The following is a 19,500-nucleotide window of genomic DNA, read 5'->3' as shown; positions in this document are numbered from 1 at the left end:
CTGAAGGAGTTAAATTGTCAGTGTACCGTCAACCATGCGTCAACGACCGACTTTCCGGACGCCCGATAATTCGGACGGCTTTGCGGCACCACCACGTACCCCATAGAGCTAGTCAATGCCTAAGAACGTCTGAAATTTCGGACGCGAGACCCCTTCGCCGTCCAATTTTCCGGACTTTCTGCCGTGACCGCAGGTCCGAAACGGCATTACTGAAAGCCACCACCACCGCCACCACTTTGATTACACTGCCGCCTCCAACCGGCGTTCGCACGCAGATCCGCTGGCAGCCGTAGCTACCACCGCGGCAACGCTAGGCCTAGCTGCTTCGATGTTCGCTATTAAGCTTCTTGCCATTCTATAACGTGTTTTTCATTGAAAGAATTGGCCGCTGTCAGCAATGACACCGACTTCGCCTTTGTGGTCCTCGCGTTTGGCTTCGAAACTCGGAAAGCACGGCGCGTTGTATAATGCCGGTTTCCGAAAGGCAGCTTCCTCTCAGTACAGAAATGTTACGTGGTGAAGCACACGCGAAAGTATTGCGGTGAAGCACAACAAGCATGGGAAGGGACAATTGTCACGGTACACAGTATGTATACCTTAATTACACGCGCGTGAACCCGCCATCTTCAGTCACAGTGCGAGCACCGACATGCCTAATAAGTGTACTGGCAGGCCTTCAGAGCCTTTTCGGATGTGCCTGTGGTGATTTGAGCCTTTAAGGGCAGTAAAAGACGCGCATTCATTTTTTCGAACTGTCCTATTTTTTGGACGTTTTCGCTGCCCCTAGGGAATCTGAAAAATCGGACGTTGACTGTACCACTGACTAAGAGGATGCTTCAAATAGTCCGTGGGACGAACGCACAGCAGAAGGAGGACGAGAAAAGAAATGACTTATGCCTTGAGGAATGAACGGGAAAGGAAGCGTGCCGCCGCTTCTTTGAAGGAACTTGAGCTCAAAAAACGAAGTGTTGGCTGACACCGAAATGCAGATGTTTCTCATCCAAACCAAAATAAACTCTTTAAAGCAGTGAAATGCAACACTGAGGCGTTGTGCACGGGCTGAGAGTATGTCAGGACAGTTGAGGTTGACCTACCAACTGTTGAGAGAGAATCTCACTGTGACAAAGTTCAGGCCTCATACCAACAAGCTTGCTATCAATTGATAGAAATAGCTCATATTCGAAAGTATTTGCTTCTGCATGCAACTTCTTTTTATTCATATTTGAGAAAGTTGAACTCGATTTGCAATGAGTTTTACCATTTTTTTTTCAAAGCTATTTTATTTGCTGTGCATTTTACTAACTCCGCCATTCTGTATTCCTTTTCAGTAAAATAAACACTACTCCTTACTATTCAAACTGGATTAAGTCGTTTTTTATTTTTTAACATGCTTACTAGAGAGTGACAGCATCAGGCGACATGGTGTCAACACTTCTTGGCATAAAACGAAGTTCTCTGTCACTCAGGGAATTTTGCAAAGCACTCGGGGAAAACATGGAAAGCTCAGGGAATTTAGAAATGTCAACTTGGTAGACACCCTAGTTGGATTGCAAATTTTTCAACACCTGTCAACAAACCCCTTCCTTTCAAACTTTGCATATAGTAACACAAAATAATTTTTTTTGCGTTTTAGCAAAGTACAAAATTGCTGTTCTGTAACAATCTGCGCAACTGAATGGTAAGCATTACATTAACTACGTGGACAGCGGCAGAGGTGATAAATCTGAAGTCCAAGATGTATAAACACCATAATGGATGGGTATGATGGGCAGGAAGCCCGCTATAGAAATATATTGAATAGCAAAGCACGAAGTCAGGATGAAATAGTTTCAAAAGGAGATCAGATTATCTGATTCTGAGGATACATTGTTATATAATAGAAAAAAAAAAAGAAATGAGATCTTTTCATTCATAGCATTTGAAAATTGTGCAGAAATTATTAATCATGCCACAGAAACTATCGTTATACTTATTTGCATTTGCTGTTATGTTATACAAAAGCACTGGTATAGCACTATTATTGCTTTTTTTTATAGCAGAAATAGCACAGAAACCATTGTTAATGTGCCAGTCAATGTATTCACCCAGGTGTAAATAAGGGCATAGTTACCCTGCGCATGGCTCTGGGTTTTAAAAATGGTGCTAGAGAAAAAAATGTGTGAACCTGTGGTGGAGAATAGAAAAACATGGCTGGAGTAACATAGGTAATACACAGAACCTGTAGACAATAACTGGCCTTTGGGTTTCCTTTTACCCTTTCTCGCGCTGCGAGCTAATCGTGACAGCAGCCATGTCACTCTCACACATGGTTTCCAGGTCATTTGAGAAAGCTCACCAAATTCAGTGCAGCTGCCAGTGCAGAATAATCTGGCAACAAATGCCTTTTTAGACCACATAACTGCAAGCAGTGGTGACCTGCAGGGAGAAGTGTGACAGTGGCAGCCGAGTGACCGCAACAAGCATACGTGCAATAAAATATTGCTCTCATGTTTAGTGCCTGCTCTTGCAGCTTCTAATTTCATTACAGCGTGTCTGTGCCATACACTTAATTACTCATATTTTGCAGCAAGACGCATTGCTGTTCCAAATAATGTTTCCTCACTGTTAAAAATGCAGTGTGAGAAACTGTGAACTCGAAAAGCAATGCACTTCCTAATACATTTTTAGCCTGTATTTCGAGAAAATGGGTCTATGCGCAAAGTTTCTAGCAAAACATTATTCTTTGAGTACTGGCTGACATCAATTCTGCAATTTAGAATGTGCCCCCAAAAAGAGAAGCTACTAAGTGAAAATTTGTAATAAATAATAATTAATATATTCACTTTAAGTTGTTCTCAAACATTGCTTATTGATCATATAATTTTCTTTTCTAATAAACAGTGATAATCACTGTTAGTCTTGGTTTACTCCTTTTATTTTTTTACAAATTAATACCCCACAGCATGCTATTTTCTAAAAAAGAAAAAAAACAGAGGTGGGCTGGTGCTTTCCGTTTGTTAAAGTTGAAAAGCAAAGCCTCTAGGAGGTACTTTGTTGTTCATTGTTTATATTTCTGGTTTGGTTACTAACGTACATGTTGGCGTAACATTGTCTCTTAGAATAAGCTTTAATTGCCATCATTTCCTTTGCCAGCCTTCAGTGACTCTGGGCATCTTTGTGGATGTTGTGGTAATAGGTATATATCTTGTATCCTAAGATGCACAATATTTATGCTGATATAACGAAAATACAGATAAAAGATACAAAAGGAATATCTAAAAACAGTATTAAAATACATGTAATCATCAATACTACCCAGCCTGTTTTACTGCTTGCTAGAGTGTATTGGCATCCCATTAAAATGCTAGCTGCGGTACCACAATGTGGTGTGAGAAATGTGTGTACACTAAACACTTCCTCAATGAACACCTGCCACATATCACAGCATATCAGCACGGCGGATTCCAACAATTCCTGCGTACTAGTATAGCAGTCAGTAAAGCGTAGGTGTAATCATTTCATGTAATCTTACTGTGTGTGTGTGATCGTACCTAAATGTCTGGGACATGCTGCTTACGACAACCCTAGAACTTGTGTCACAGGCCCTTCCTTTTTTTTTTTTTTTCCTGTCTTAAATAATATTTTTATTCACTGCAGTATTGACACCAAGAAACAAGCTAAATTAATTAGAGATTACAATTTCTCTGCCATCAATAATTAAGTTGCAGTATTTTTCACTCACTTTATGCCAAGCTTTTACAATTGCATCATTAAAGAAAACTGGTGTCTCTTTAAAAAAAGGTTGCATGCTTGATTGACCATTACATTCCCAAAGAAAAAAAAAAACATTGTTTCTCCTTCAAAAGCTCCGTGGTGTAATGCCCATCTGAAGTGCTTCTTAAACAGAAAGAAGAGGATATTGTAACGTTGTTTGATGCAATGATGTGGGGCTCCCGCAAGGCGTCGGTATTGTCTAGGAGTATAGCGAGAGGGTCACGCGATAGGGTCGACACGTCGCGGTTGTACTGCCTTGTTCGCTGCCGCAGTGCCTTTTTCATTGATATGGCTTCTGTGAGAAACTCTGCAACGGTCTTTGGTGGGTTGCGTATTAGGGCACTGAATAACTCTTGCTTGACACCGCGCATCAAGTTCCTGAGCTTCTTTTCTTCTGGCATGGACGGATCTGCGTGTCGGAAAGGTCGGCAGATATCTTCGACAAACATTGCGACGCTTTCGTTCGGCCTCTGTACTCTCGCCTGAATGGCAGATTCAGTTCGCTCCTTGCGATCGAGGCTGGCGTATGGGCTGATTAGATGCCATCGGAACTCGTCCCATGTCGATAGGGCCGCCTCACGGTTCTCAGACCATGTCCGCGCATAGTCCTCGAGGGCAAAGTAGGCGTTGCGTAGCTTACACTGGAGTCCAGCTGTTGAATTCTGCGACATGCTCAAACTTATTGACCCAGGCCTCTACATCCTCGAAGGCGTCCCCATGGAAGGATGTGGCGATTCGCGGCTGGCTGAGGATGACCTCGGTCGGCGTTGTTGAGGAAGAAGACGGAACCGACGTACTCATCCTTCTGACTTGATTGGGTAGAGGCTTGTGCTCAGGTGGCAGTCCTTGAAGTCGACGGCTTGTCCGTACGTGAACAGGAGTCAGTTCGACCGGACTTCGTACTGGGCTTGTAGACGGTGTTCGATCTGGGAGTGGTAGCATGTACCCCGCACCTCCACCAGAATATTTTGCCAAGCGAAAGCAGCAGTGACGCCTGAACGCTGGTCCACCTACAATTGTGCTGACCATGAACATGAATACACCATTGCGCAGGCAAGAGACATGTTTTAAAGTTGTACCTTGCCCTCCCTACTCAAAGATAAGCCTAAGCAATTCTGGAATATGATCACGGCAGCAAATCCAACACAATTCACAGACTGAATAGCAATGGTGATGCTGTTCGTAGTGATGACTGTTGCAATGTGTTAAACAATGTTTTTGTTTGTCACTTGTCTGGTGAAACACCTGTTTCTATCCCTACAATCCCTGACAATAACTGTTTTCCAATAAGCATCATCTCTGTAGGCTCATTTAGGGTATGCCACTTAATAGAAAATTTCAAGATGTCTAGCCTTGCAGGTAACAATAATATTGTTGCGAGGCAGAGACAAGCATGAATGTTGTTTATGCAAGGCAAATGCTGAAGGCACCAGCTGACACAACTAGAACAAGGCGGCCTAAGCCCCCCAGCAACAACAACAACACTCCTTCGTCATCGTCTCTTGTCTGCACGTGCTGTTCTGCATCGTGACACTGCGCCACCGGGGTTTGAGCGCCGACCCAGCGCAAGCGATTATGGCCCTGCAAAGGCATGCGTGTAGGGCTTTAAACGGTAGACATGAACAACATCGGTTCTTCGCTGTACGGACGACGGGCCTGGTTCTTCGGGAGCAATCTCATACGTCACATCCGAAAGCTGTCGCAGGATTCGGTAGGGACCTAAATATTGCAACAGAAGTTTTTCCGATTGGCCCACACGACAAGATGGTGACCACAAGAGCACGAGGGAGCCAGGCAAATACTGCACATCCGTATGGTGCGTATTGTAATGGGACTTCTGGGCAGCCTGGGAATCAGTGAGGCGAGCGCGAGCAATCTGACGGGCCTGTGCCATCATAGAAATTGCATCGACTTGTGGAAATACGGTGTCCAACGGCAAAATGGGATCATGGCCAAACAGTAGTTAAAATGGCGAGTAACCTGCACTGTCATGGCGGGACGAATTGTATGTGAAGGTGACATATGGCAGAGCGACGTCCCAGTCCTGGTGGTTTGGAGAAACGTACATAGCTAGCATGTCAATAAGCGTTCTGATCAGTCGCTCTGTGAAACCATTAGTCTGTGGATGGTAAGCAGCGGTTATTTGATGTTCAGTAGAGCATAGGCAGAGGATATCATTAAGGACCTTTGACAAGAAGTAACATCCACAATATGTGAGGAGCTGACGTGGAGCACCATGGTGCAGGATGACGATGTGTAGGAGGAAATCCGTGGTGTCAGTGGCACATCTTGTAGGCAGATCTCCTGTAATAGTGAAGCACGTGGAGTAATTGGTTACAACCGCAACCCATCTGTTGCCCTTAGTTCGTTGAGTCTCACACGAAAGAAAGGCTCAGTAGGAATATCGATGGGTTGTAAAAGCCCAGCTGAAGCCATGGGAGTGGGCTTCCGGCATTGGCACAGGTTGCAAGCAGTCACATACCGGTGCACAGTGCGGTAGAGGGCGGCGAGTAACACCGAGATTCCCAGCAGTGGACGCGTTGTGGAGTTGTTGAAGCACAGTGCATTAAAGGTGCCCCAGTATGGCCAGCAGTAGGTCAGCACCATCAGGGCGCAAGTTGCATTTGTACAGGACTTCGTTGGAAATACAGAAGAGATGAAGGGAAGGATCAGGAGTTGGCGAGCTTAACCGATCTATAATAGATCTTCTCAGCAACAGTGATCTGCAGTAGCCCGAGCGGAGGTCAATCACTGAAAAATATTTCGCCCCATGTAGACTGTCAAGTGCATCATCAATAGGAGGCAATGGATACACGTCCTTCTTGGTGATCTTGTTCAGATAGTGAAAATCAACACAAAATCTCCAGGTGTTGCCTTTTTTCTTGACCAGGACAACTGGTGAGAACCATGGGCTAGCAGAAGGCTTGATGATGTTCTTCTTTAGCATCTTCACGACTTCGCTTTGAATGATGCTGCAGTAGACACGCGGTAGAGGCAGCAATGGATGGTACTTGCATTGCCCGTGTCAATCCAATGAGTGACTACGGCTGTCTGACCTAGCGGGCAGTCATCGAAATAAAAAATATAGCTGTAACTAAACAGAATGCACCTAAGGTCCTCAGTTTGAGCTGGAGAGAAGTCGGTAGCGATCATTTTATCGACGTCGTGGTAGGGTGATGAAGCCAAAAGGCATGAGGACCTTTCTGAGTCTTTTGCGAAGGGCGGCATTCATTACAGATATCTGCGCACTGGTGTCGATGAGGGACTTGACTGGGACTCCATCCACCTCAACGTCTAATATACTTCCAAGGGTAGGCAATGTGATCAGAGGATTTGCAGGCCAGTTCGTTGATGCAGCGTCACTTCCTGGAGCTGCACCGACTAGTTTTCCTGTGGCACGAACATGGGGAAGAAGAGCGGCGGGCCTGCGGCAAACGAGACCGGCGACTTAGGGGCGATAGTGACTGGCTGGTTCAGAAAGTTGGAGGTACGTTGTTGGTATTCGTAGATGAACGCACAGAGAAACGGGGAGCGCCTTGATCTGAACGGTCGGACAGGAAGCTCCACCTAGGGGGCGATGACCAACGATGGCGGCAATGACAAGCGATATGTCCAGCACGCATGCAACTGAAACAAATCAGCCTATCGTCTGGTGTTCTCCAGTCGGCCGGGTTATGACGGCAAGTTGGAACTGCGGAAAATGGGGAAGCGTCATTTGGGCGGGACCGAGCCTGACTGACAGCGGCATCACGAATGGGGCAGAGAGATGGGAGGCCTAAATCTCTTGTTTGACAACGGCCTGTATAAGCGAGACAGAAGATGCATTGTCTGGGCAATGCTGATGAGGAATGGTGGGAGACATGGCTTCGAGCTTGTGACAAATTAACCACGTCAAATTTTCTTGTACAGACAGAGGTCCACGTGGCTGTTCCTCACACAAAGACGTCAAAGCTGTATTTGGTAGCCTGTTGAACTGTTGCGTAATGTGGCGAATTTTTATCAGTTCGAAATTGTAGCACTCTTTGATGATCACATCCACTGAGTCATATTTCTTGGAGATAAGCAGTTTAAGTGCATCATCTGCTATGTCCTTCAGGATGTTGCCAATCTTGTTGGTCCCATTCATGTCTTTGTCAACTTTATGACAGAGCATGAGGACATCTTGAATATATGCCACCCAAGATTCTGTTGACGTTTGAGCATGGGTCGATAGCGCCTTGTTCGTTGCCAGCCAAAGGGCTTTCCAAAGAGGTCTAGAAGCTTCTGCTTGCAGACGTCCCAACTCGTTATGTCATGTTCGTGGGTCTCGTACCATGCTAGCGCTGTGTCTTGGAGGTAGACTATCACATTCGCTAGCGCTAGCATTGGATCCCACCAATTATTTTTGTTTACACGCTCATACCAGGAAATCCAGTCTTCAACATCTGTAATATCGATGCCATTGAAGGTCCCTGGGTCTCGCAGCTGGGACAACACGCAGAGGTCAGAGTCTGCGGCACCGGAGGTGGGCAGTTGGTCATTGTTGTGCTTTGGCTGTTGAACATGGTGTCGGGGTTCATGCGGCGACCGCAGCAGAGCTCCGCGTTGGCACCCCGCATGTCCCCCAAAATGTTGCGAGGTGGAGACAAGCACTAATGTTGTTTATGCAAGGCAAATGCTGAAGGCACCAGCTGATATTAGAGCATGGCGGCTGAAGCGCCTCAGCAACAACCACACTTCTTTGTCATTGTCTCTTGTCTGCACGTCCTGTTCTGCATCGTCACAATCTAAACTAAAATTTTCTGACAGATACGAAAGCTTATTGCGTCATTATACTTGTCAAACTCTTTTTGAAGTCTTTACTTTGTTAGATGATTGGAAGGTGGGTAAGGTAGTTCCACTGCACAAATCCAGTAACACTCATTCTTCCTTCAACTACAGGCCAATATCTTTAACCAGTGCACTCTACAAACTTCTCAAACACATTATTTACTCAAACCTGGTATCTTTCTTCGAATCAAATATGTCTTTTTCCCTTTGCCAGTGGTTTCAGAAAGTACTTTTCTTGTGACACCGTTACTCTCCTTTACTAACGATCTCTTCATAGCTTTTGACAAAAGCTTGATAACTGATTGCATCTTTTTAGATTTCATAGAGCCTTCGACATTCTATCACACAACTTCCTCCTTCTAAAAATGAGTAAGCTCAATATTGATCCTAATATCCTAGTCTAAATTCAGTGCTTTCTGACAAACCGCTTATAATACATCCACACTAATGATTATGACTCCTCCGCTGTTTCTGTCACTTCAGGTGTGCTGCAGGGATTGGTTATGGGCCCGTTACTATCTCTTATTTATTTTAATGACTTACCTGCCAGCATTAACTCTATTATTAAGCTCTTTGCTAATGATTTCTTGCTTTATCATATATTTAATAACCCACGTGATGCTTCTGTTCTGCAATCCAACATTGACATTATTTCCAGCTGGCGGGATAAGTGACTTATGAAATTAAACACTTCCAAATGTAAGGTCATGAGAGTAAAACATTGCAGGGATGCTACTGAAAACATTGCTTTCACCCTTAATAACTCAGCATTAACACCTGTCTCTTCATACCACTATCTTAGCATAAATGTAGTTCAGAACCTCTCATGCAATATGCTTGTTAAACATGCAGTCAATAATGCTAATCGCATGCTTAGATTTCTATGCTGGAATTTTTCCTCCATTCCCTTCAATTTAAAGCATAAATTATTTATGTCACTAGTTATATCAAAGTTAGTATGCTCTGTTTGGGTCCCATCTAGCTCGGCACTAATCCGTGCTCTTGAATCTGTTCAGAACCACGCCAGCCAATGCACATTTGATACATGATATAGCATCACAGACATGTTTATTGAGCCCTGTTATCCTGAAAAGTCTTTTTTTCTCTCTCACCTGTCATTCCCTTATGTTTTGATCACATTCACTAATTAGCTTGGGAAGTTGCATTAGACAAATCAGATAAACTTATGTTTTGATTAATTGATTTGGTGCAACCCCTTAATGCTCTATCATGTTTTTCATTGCTTCTGCATGAACGCCAGTGGCATCATCCACATTCGCAACGAGACTTTTGTCATCCATCCATTCTATGGAGGAGACCTCTCGGTGAGTGGCCTGATGATGCGCACCTCCCTCCCATCCCAGCTGCTTTTCACTGACTGTGGTGCATACCATGCAGCGGGTCCACCCCCACGTCATCTACAAGTACTTCAATGTCAACAAAAACCCTTACATCTGCGGTAAGCATTTTCACTCATTAGATTATGACCTGTCACAATTGTACAAGCAGTTTTTCGAGTATTCCATAGATGACACAAACCTTAGCAGCATTTAATGCACATCCACCTAGGAGCAACATTAAAGTTGGCGGCTTTGAGACAACGAGGTAACTCCTATCTATATGAGAGGGGCATGGATATATCCATGCAAGCCCTGTATGCCCTGATGTAGGCATTCCTTAGAGTGGAACAGTGCTAAGAACAGGGATATGACCAGTGGTGTGCCAACTATTTCTAAAGTGGGGGTGGCAAACCGCAAAATGGTCTGACCTCTTTCTCTCTCTCTCTCATAATATATATATATATATATATATATATATATAGCAAATTACTATTGCAAAATGTCGCAGTTTCACCTGAGAGGCAAAGCATCGATTGCATAGCAAATTGCAAATTACTAGACAGCCATAATAAGTAAGGACAGTAGTTTTATTGGCCGTATGAACTTGTAAACACTCACTTAGTAAACTAAATTACCAAGCATGGTGACAGGGCGCACAGACAAACATGCACACATCGCACTCAATGACTGCGGACACTTGCTGTCAAAACGCTAGCATGAGGAAGTGCGGCAACAGCAGCGAGCGAGGTGACCCTCTTGCTGTCCATCTCTTCAATGCAAACTGAGCGATGAGAACACAGCACACGCAAAGTTACGAGCCATCGGCCCACCTAGACTGTGCCCCAAAAGCTGATCGCTTTCAAGACAAAGCCCACGCGAACGCGTGAAGCCGCCCCACACGCAGTTGCTACCGAAGTACGACGCACCCCTTACCTCCCGTTTCACCAGTTCTTTGCATGCAACGGAAGATGGCGTGCTTCCTCCCCAAAAAATTATTTGAATTTGCATTTATTTCTTGCAAGTACATTAAATCTCAAGAAGATGCAGGACTAAAAGACAATGAGTGCCTCAGAGAGGCCCCGGATCCCACCCAGTAGCAGCAGTACAGCACACATAAAATATGGACATTTGCGACAAACAGATTTAATAATTAAACAAGGAATTGTACTTGGTGTTTAAATCTAAAGCATAAATTCATTGCTAGTTTAGATAATAGTATTGTCGAGGTTATACATAACGAAGTACTATCAATATAAATTACTTGCAATATTCACACCAGAAAAAGCAGATGTGTCCTACCTTGAAGAATTATTACCCGATTTCCAGCAAACCTGCTTCTTTTGAACAGCCGCAATAAAAGTTTGAGTTTCTTGTAATTATATCGCATACATTAAAGTTGCCCGTATATATATATATATATATATATATATATATATATATATATATATGTGTGTGTGTGTGTGTGTGTGTGTGTGTGTGTGTGTGTGTGTGTGTGTGTGTGTTTGCTTGCCTGCGTGTCATGCTTTGGAGCTTTTTCCGGTTGGGAATTTTTAAAAAGCCAGTAAGTCATTATGTGTGCGTGTGTGTGTGTGTGTGTGTGTGTTTGTGTGTGTGTGTGGGGGGGGGGACTGTCCCGCTTGAAAACTTGCCAGTGTGTAATGCTCTTCTGCCCGCATGTAATAAGCTCTTCTGGTTGGAAATTTTTAAAAAGCCAGTAAGTCATGAACACATGTGTTACATCACCATGGCATTTAGCATGGTTAAAAGACTTAGAAGGGCTAGTTCGTTGCTGGCTTGATGATTTACCATGGTGTCCTTCCTCTCTCCCTGCCCCCACTCGACTCAATTCCCGCTAAATTTCACATCGGTTGAGTTCACAGTTCCTCAAGGCAATGGCATAAATCATTTGTTTGCCAAACACATTCATAAAGTTCCAGATTGCCTGCATGCATAATTTACTGCAAATTTCATTAGTCCCCTGTCTTTGAAGTTTACCTACATATTGCTCATAGCATTGCCTTTATTTTCACCAAATATAAGCAAAATGCCTTGTTTAGTTCAACGAGGTCAGCGCTCAAACCAAGACGGAATGTGTTATGACGCCTGAAAATAGGGAATGAAAAACGATGGCTTAGTAATTATTTGCAACAATTCTAAGAGGTCCAGGAACATAAAAATTTTTCATATATTGCAGTTACCATACCGTGCCCCCCATCCCATTTTAACAATATATAAATCTGTTGTACGCAACAGCTATGTCGGGAGATTAGGTAGCATACCTGATAGCGGCCATATCACTCGCTCTAACACTTGTACAAGAATTTTTTACGAAGGCTGTGTTTGATCGAACCACATTTATCTTTGCACAGAGAGTTTCCATAGCAGTGTGTTCAATTGGGCTGATTGGTTCATCTTTAGAATAAAAACAGGAACAGCGCAACACAGGACGAGCGAGTAAACAGGACAGAGCGCCCTGTCCTGTTTACTCGCTCGTCCTGTGTTGCGCTGTTCCTGTTTTTATTCTAAAGAGTTTCCATAGCATACCACCAATTTTGGCTAAATTTTATCTTTGTGGTTTTTATAGTTTTGCCAGAGCAGCGGGCTCAACTCTTCCTGGCTCGTTGCGCACGCTCATAACACCCTAGAGTGCTTGCATATGTAATTTATTGCGATAGCCCCAGTTCCTTATCTATTTTGAGCCTCACCTGCACGTCACCAAGCATAATGAAGCGGCCTTCTTTTGTTTAGTGAGGACACCAGACGAAACTAATGTATCACGCAGGAAAAGAAAAAAGATGAAGGTTCAATAGTTATTTGTATCGGCTCTAAATGAGCAGAAATGTTAAAACTATGTGGCACATTGCGCCTAGAATGCTGGCTCTTCCTTCAAAGTATAACTGTCTGAAATGCAGAGTTCGCTTGAGACATTCGGAAACCTAGCTAACATCAGCAGCATGATACTTTCGAACACTTGCTTACAACTGTTTAACCTTGTAGTTGATCAACACTCATTTACCGTCGCAAATAAAGTTGGCATATTGTTCCCCTTATGTTCGCAAAATTTCACCTGAGTTGTAGTTGTAATTATGCATCGCAGCTGTCTAAGTTTTACAGCTTTTGTAAAACAGACTAATAACGCTATGGACCACTTGCATACATATTCTGCCAGAAACTGCACATTTAACCCACCCATTCGGAACATTGCCTACACATTGGCCATACCATGCCCCTCATTTTCCTGAGATATAAACAAGATGCCTTATTTAGCTCACCGAGGACACTGGAGAAACAAACTACGAATCTTGTAAAATACATGAAAAAATGAGGGCTTATAATAATTATCTGCAACACCTGCATTTAAAGCAGGAAAGTGAAAGTTTCGCAATGCATTGCGCTTAAAATTATCTATATTTTCACAGGAATTCAACCGTCTTTCGTGCTGTTGTTTTAGGAGTCTGGGAAACATTTCTATTAGTGGCGGTACAAAACCCTGGAATGCTTCAATGAGCAACTTTCTACAAAGGCTGTAATGAACCTACACAGAACAAACATATCTCATTGGTCTATCAGAACATTGCTTCGTACTTCGACTACACTGTGCCCTGCATATTTTACTGAGGATACCGGGGGAGAAAGCTAAATTACATGTATAACACATAAAAATTGGCAGAAAGCAATTATTCAGTAACTGTTTTCAGAGCACATAAGCAACCTACACAGTGTAAATTTTCAGTACACATCACCAAAAAGTGGCCTTCACTTTTTCAAAATACTAAATATCTGCTTTTTTTCCTCCTGCTGGGAAACATGTAATAGTGTAACTCCTGTTTAGAAACAGCCTGAAAATGAAATTGTCGAAGTAAGAAGTGACATGAATACTTTGTTTAGCGCAAAACGACAGAGACAAGAAAGACGACAGGACAAGGCGCTACTCTCAACTGACATCATTTTATTGCGTCACTCCTTTATAGACCGCTCAAACCAGAGGAACATGCGCAGTGAGCACCATGCGGTGGAGCCACCAACATCTGATCCCAAGAGCGCACTCATGCGACAGAATCCAAAAAACCAAATTCAGCGCTGTACAAGGTTAAGGAAGGCACACTAATGCACGGTGACCCCAATGACTGAATGAAAAAAGCTTCCGATAACTCTCGGGCGGTGGTGTCACGGCTCTTTTTCAAAATCGTGGTATCACGAAACATGGGTTTGCACTTGCATGTTTTACAATGCTGAGCCAAATGGGAACCTGTGCCTGTTGGTTTGGATCGCTCATGTTCTCTAAGGCGCTCGTTAACACAGCGGCCTGACTGCCCTACATACACTTTGCCACATGACAAGGGAATCTTATAAACCACACCGACGCTGCAATCTATCAACTTCACATGGTTCTTTTCACAATCAGGTTTTTTACTTGTTTTAGAAATACGGCTGCACAACATTGACAGTTTCTGAGGAGCGGAAAACACTACCGGAATTTGGTATCTAGTGGCGACATTCTTTAGATTGTGAGCCACTCTGTGGCAATACGGCACAACTTCAGGCCTCTTCTTTTGTGTGATGCGGTTACTTTTGTGCCGCTTCCCTTTCAGTTTCTGAAGCAATACCTCCGAGACTGACGTCACCACCACACTTGGGTAACCAGCAGCCTGCAGCCTATTTAACTGAGCAATGAAACTCATGTTCGCAGAGTGATGACAAGATTTCATTAAGGAAGATTCTAAACACATCAAAGCAATGGCGCGTTTCACAGTCTTTGAGTGCGCAGACGCGTAAGGTAACAGTTCCTTACGTGCACGTGGCGAATACATCCAACAGGCGTGGCCTGTTTGTAAGGATAGCTGCAAATCTAAAAACTGGGGTGGACGATGGGGTGGACTGCCTTCGTAGGACCGTCACCGGGAGAGCGCCACCTTCGACAGCTGTGATCAAAAGGACAGTATCTTTCTTTAGAGACAATGAGCTTCGGCTGTTACTCAGTGACACAGAGGGCGGGTTTGTGATAGCTCCGTCTGCTGTCTTCAACAAAAAAGCCATTGAGGCTGTCAACCAGAACTTCATTCTGGCAAATGAGAAAGCTCAGAAGGTAAAACGCAAAGCCATTTCTTTGTTAGAAAATATAGGCCTCACCAAGATTGTGAAAAATGTAAAACAATGTAAGGTACTTGCTCTAGAGGTTTTTTTCACTGCAAAAACGCACAAACAGGATGTGCCTTTCCGTACAATAGTCAGTGAAAACAACTGTTGGCAGGTTTTGGTTAGCCGCTTTTTGCAAAAACAATTGAAGCATTTAACTATTGACGATCCTTATGGCATAAAGGATTCTTTCGATGTTGTTTCCTTTCTGGAAGACAACCATTCAGTAGCCGACATTTTTTCTGTTGATGTCGAAGATCTTTACTATTCAATACCGCATGATGAGCTATTTCGCAGTGTGATGACGTGCATCGAAGAAAGTGGCGAGGTAGATTTTCGCAATGTGACCGGGTTGTCTTCGGAAAGTTTCATGTCCCTTCTTGAATTTTATTTAACTGCAACTTTTATCCGGTTCGAAAACAACCTTTTTATCCAGAAAAATGGTGTGTGTATTGGTTCATGTGTGGCGCCTGCTCTTTGTAATATCTTTTTATCGTTTGTCGACCGCGCTCTTAAGAGTGCCTTAAACAATGACTCGGTTCAAATTTTTAGATATGTTGACGATTTTCTTGTTGTGATAAAACAGACTAACAATGACTGCTCCGTGACGGTAGCTGATATTTTAACTCTGTTCAATGACAATGGCAAAGGTTTAACTTTCACACATGAGCTATCTAGGGACGGTAAACTCCAGTTTTTAGATTTGCAGCTATCCTTACAAACAGGCCACGCCTGTTGGATGTATTCGCCACGTGCACGTAAGGAACTGTTACCTTACGCGTCTGCGCACTCAAAGACTGTGAAACGCGCCATTGCTTTGATGTGTTTAGAATCTTCCTTAATGAAATCTTGTCATCACTCTGCGAACATGAGTTTCATTGCTCAGTTAAATAGGCTGCAGGCTGCTGGTTACCCAAGTGTGGTGGTGACGTCAGTCTCGGAGGTATTGCTTCAGAAACTGAAAGGGAAGCGGCACAAAAGTAACCGCATCACACAAAAGAAGAGGCCTGAAGTTGTGCCGTATTGCCACAGAGTGGCTCACAATCTAAAGAATGTCGCCACTAGATACCAAATTCCGGTAGTGTTTTCCGCTCCTCAGAAACTGTCAATGTTGTGCAGCCGTATTTCGAAAACAAGTAAAAAACCTGATTGTGAAAAGAACCACGTGAAGTTTGTAGATTGCAGAGTCGGTGTGGTTTATAAGATTCCCTTGTCATGTGGCAAAGTGTATGTAGGGCAGTCAGGCCGCTGTGTTAACGAGCGCCTTAGAGAACATGAGCGATCCATACCAACAGGCACAGGTTCCCATTTGGCTCAGCATTGTAAAACATGCAAGTGCAAACCCATGTTTCGTGATACCACGATTTTGAAAAAGAGCCGTGACACCACCGCCCGAGAGTTATCGGAAGCTTTTTTCATTCAGTCATTGGGGTCACAGTGCATTAGTGTGCCTTCCTTAACCTTGTACAGCGCTGAATTTGGTTTTTTGGATTCTGTCGCATGAGTGCGCTCTTGGGATCGGATGTTGGTGGCTCCACCGCATGGTGCTCACTGCGCATGTTCCTCTGGCTTGAGCGGTCTATAAAGGAGTGACGCAATAAAATGATGTCAGTTGAGAGTAGCGCCTTGTCCTGTCGTCTTTCTTGTCTCTGTCGTTTTGCGCTAAACAAAGTATTCATGGATTCGCACCAACTAGCCCGCCAACGCATTGTGGTAAGAAGTGACACTTGCCTTTAGAAAAAATTGGTACTGAAATGGCTTTGCATGTTAGACCAATGTCATTTTCATGAGCCAATGTACGATAAGTCATGATAACGCAACTAAATTCAACAGTTATACCTGTAAGAGATAGATTGGACTTTTCATGATGATAACATACTGAGACTGTATGCTTTGTCGACTATCTCTGGACAGAGATAAATAGTTCCAGCATTTGATAATCCTATGAGTTCATGCCGTAAGGCACACAATCACTGGGCGTGGCTAATTACAGTGCTTTATTTGAACCTCCCCCTTGCCCGCAGGTTAAATGTAGCAAGCTGATTCAAATACAGATATGGCGGTCCCAAAAAACTGGACATGATGCAAGTTGCACAAGCTGACATTTGTTGCGGCGGGAACTGCCCAGCGCCAGGCATTCTCTGCGACGTGAATGTGTATGGTATATCCCACGCGTCATTCGCTTCAGGGCATCCCGAGAAGGCACACAATCCTCGCTGTCCATGCAGAGGATGCGTAGTAAAGAAAAGCATTACTTATGAAGTGGCTCTGCCTTTCCCTTATGGCTTCTCTCTCCCTCTCTCCATTAATAAAGAAAATTTAGCTTCAGCTGTGTTTTTGTTGGACTTTCCAGCATGCAGCTGAAAGTGGTGGCTTTCAAAAGTCGAGGGGGGGGAAGTGCCCTCCTTGCCCCCCCCCCCCTTATCCGGGAGATACACCTGTGGATATGACACGTCACATGAGTAATCACTGCAAGTTGGCTCATACCATAGAAGCATGAACTAACATGCCTTTTAACATCTTGTAACATTTCTGCGTGGTTGGTGCTTGGCACTGTGTCATCATGAAGCATGAAAAGGCACTTTTGCATGCACTATTTCGGTTCACTTTTGCCCATGGGAACTTCACATGGTTGCGATTTCTCATTGAAGGCAGGGTTAAGTTGGGGGACAGGGCCTGCTAGATAATGCTAAACTTGGGCATATGCCAACCTGCCTTTATAGTAAGACAGTACGCTTTATTGACAATCTGCTGCTGAATTGTTCGACTCATGGTTAGCAGTGAGCTTTTTTTCACGTTATGTAGTACACTTGTATGTGCTGCTGTGTAGTGTGCTAGCCTGCCTAAATGTAACTGGCTTGCACCCTTGTGACACAGTGTAGGCCAATTGTGCTGACTCTGCACGCAGGCAATTCACGCATGCACGAGTGGGGCTTCAAGCACTTCCGCAAGACTCTCCCACCTCCGCCCAGATACAAGGCAAGGCGCTCATGTGTAGCACACCTTCCAATTCAGTGCACACCAATAGGCTGCCACAGAGCTCTGCTTTCTTAGGGACACAGCAGACCAGCTTAGGCTGTGTTCTTATTTTCATTCATTTGGCAGACAAGGTTCACTATTAGAAAAAATGAAAACTGAATTTTCTTTTTGCTCTGGCATCTCAATTACAATATGTCATTGTCACATTTCAGTGCTCTCTTGTACATGAGCTATTTTAGTGTAAGGGAAGTTGAGTTTCTGTAAATTGCCATGTAGTCCTTTTAACCAATAAACAACTTGACCCTTTCAGGATGGTAAAAAAATGAAAAAAGAAAGCTCGCCAAGAAGACATCACTTTTTTTGGTGTGCAAATGATTCTGACGATCATATAAAGCCAGTTGATGTGAAATATTTCTGTCAAAAAGGTGAATTTAACTAGGAAATAACTTGTTTTACACTTTTGAGATCAAGATTTGAGCAACACAGTTGCTCACATTGTCTTTAGGCTTGCATGAAAAAAAAAAAAAAAGAGAGAGAAGTGCTGGATGAGCTTGTCTTGTCTGTCTTTTTTGTATGTTTTTGTTCGACGAGCTGAACTCATTTTTCGTCCTTAAAGGGTTAACTTTAGTGTTCCTTTAAACGACACAGTGCTGTTAAAATGTTACCCAGGCACTCACATTCTCAGCTGCTGGTGGCATAATCTTTGAAATTTGACAAGAGGGTCCTGAGAAGTGCTTGGGTTTCAAGCACAGTGTCCTGTAGGTGCAGTACGTTAGGACCCCGTTGTCACAGAAATTTCGGAAAGACTTTTTGAGAGCTGTTGTGCAGACATGCTTTAGGGCAGATATTTGAACCTGAGTTTTATACAGTGGGTGAAAACTTTATTCAAAATGCTTGGCGATTTGGGTGGGTTGGGGCCATAAGCACCCTAACCCTAGCCTAGGTGATGGTCTCGAGTCCTTGGACACGGGTGGCTTCCTCAGCGTGCTGGACGGCCCACAATTGATCGACAAAGTTGTGTCTGAGCAGGGCTGTCACCCATTGCGTTGTATGAAATTCAGTTTGCCACCGGACGCCAAACTGAGTTTTGCACAACGAATAATTTTATATTGAACTGCGTGGAGACCTAGCACAAGCAGAGTGTATGAATGCCCCACCAGCACCTCAGTAATAGTGCCAAGCACATGTGTTTAGTGGACGCATTAGTACTGTCTCCACATCCTTGTCTCATGTTCTGCCTATGACAGATGTCATAGGGCGTTTTCGCCTGCACTCCAAGAAATATTGTAACACTTCACTGCTTGCTCGCACTTGCATTGCAGACTAGAATCCAGCCTCGGGCTGACAAGGTAGGCATTTTTACACTGTCTCAATTATGTTGGTGCATGCTCGGAAGTGTAGCTAAATAAATGCTTCAACTACCCACTGTCACAGACAAAACTGTTTACTTTGCTGGATGGGACCCACATGCATGCAGCCTATA

General features: G+C 43.8%; 1 protein-coding gene across 5 annotated transcripts in view; it reads left to right on the top strand.

Moving 5' to 3' along the window:
- mmd (disintegrin and metalloproteinase domain-containing protein mind-meld) overlaps positions 1 to 19,500 on the top strand; it is a 206,371-nt gene that overhangs the window by 27,165 nt on the left and 159,706 nt on the right. For 3 of the 5 annotated variants that reach the window (XM_055077571.2, XM_055077572.2, XM_050190182.3), the window contains 4 exons: positions 9,824 to 9,887; positions 9,961 to 10,021; positions 17,947 to 18,017; positions 19,340 to 19,366. In XM_055077571.2, coding sequence (XP_054933546.1) covers positions 9,824 to 9,887; positions 9,961 to 10,021; positions 17,947 to 18,017; positions 19,340 to 19,366 — 223 coding nt within the window. The remainder of the gene's footprint in view (positions 1 to 9,823; positions 9,888 to 9,960; positions 10,022 to 17,946; positions 18,018 to 19,339; positions 19,367 to 19,500) is intronic. The other 2 variants (XM_072286332.1, XM_072286331.1) reach the window with 1 other exon arrangement.

Source organism: Dermacentor andersoni, chromosome 2, assembly GCF_023375885.2.
Source record: "Dermacentor andersoni chromosome 2, qqDerAnde1_hic_scaffold, whole genome shotgun sequence".
NCBI lineage: Eukaryota > Metazoa > Arthropoda > Arachnida > Ixodida > Ixodidae > Dermacentor > Dermacentor andersoni.
The sequence above is the reverse complement of the archived record's forward strand: the minus strand, read 5'-3'. Positions and strand labels throughout refer to the sequence as shown.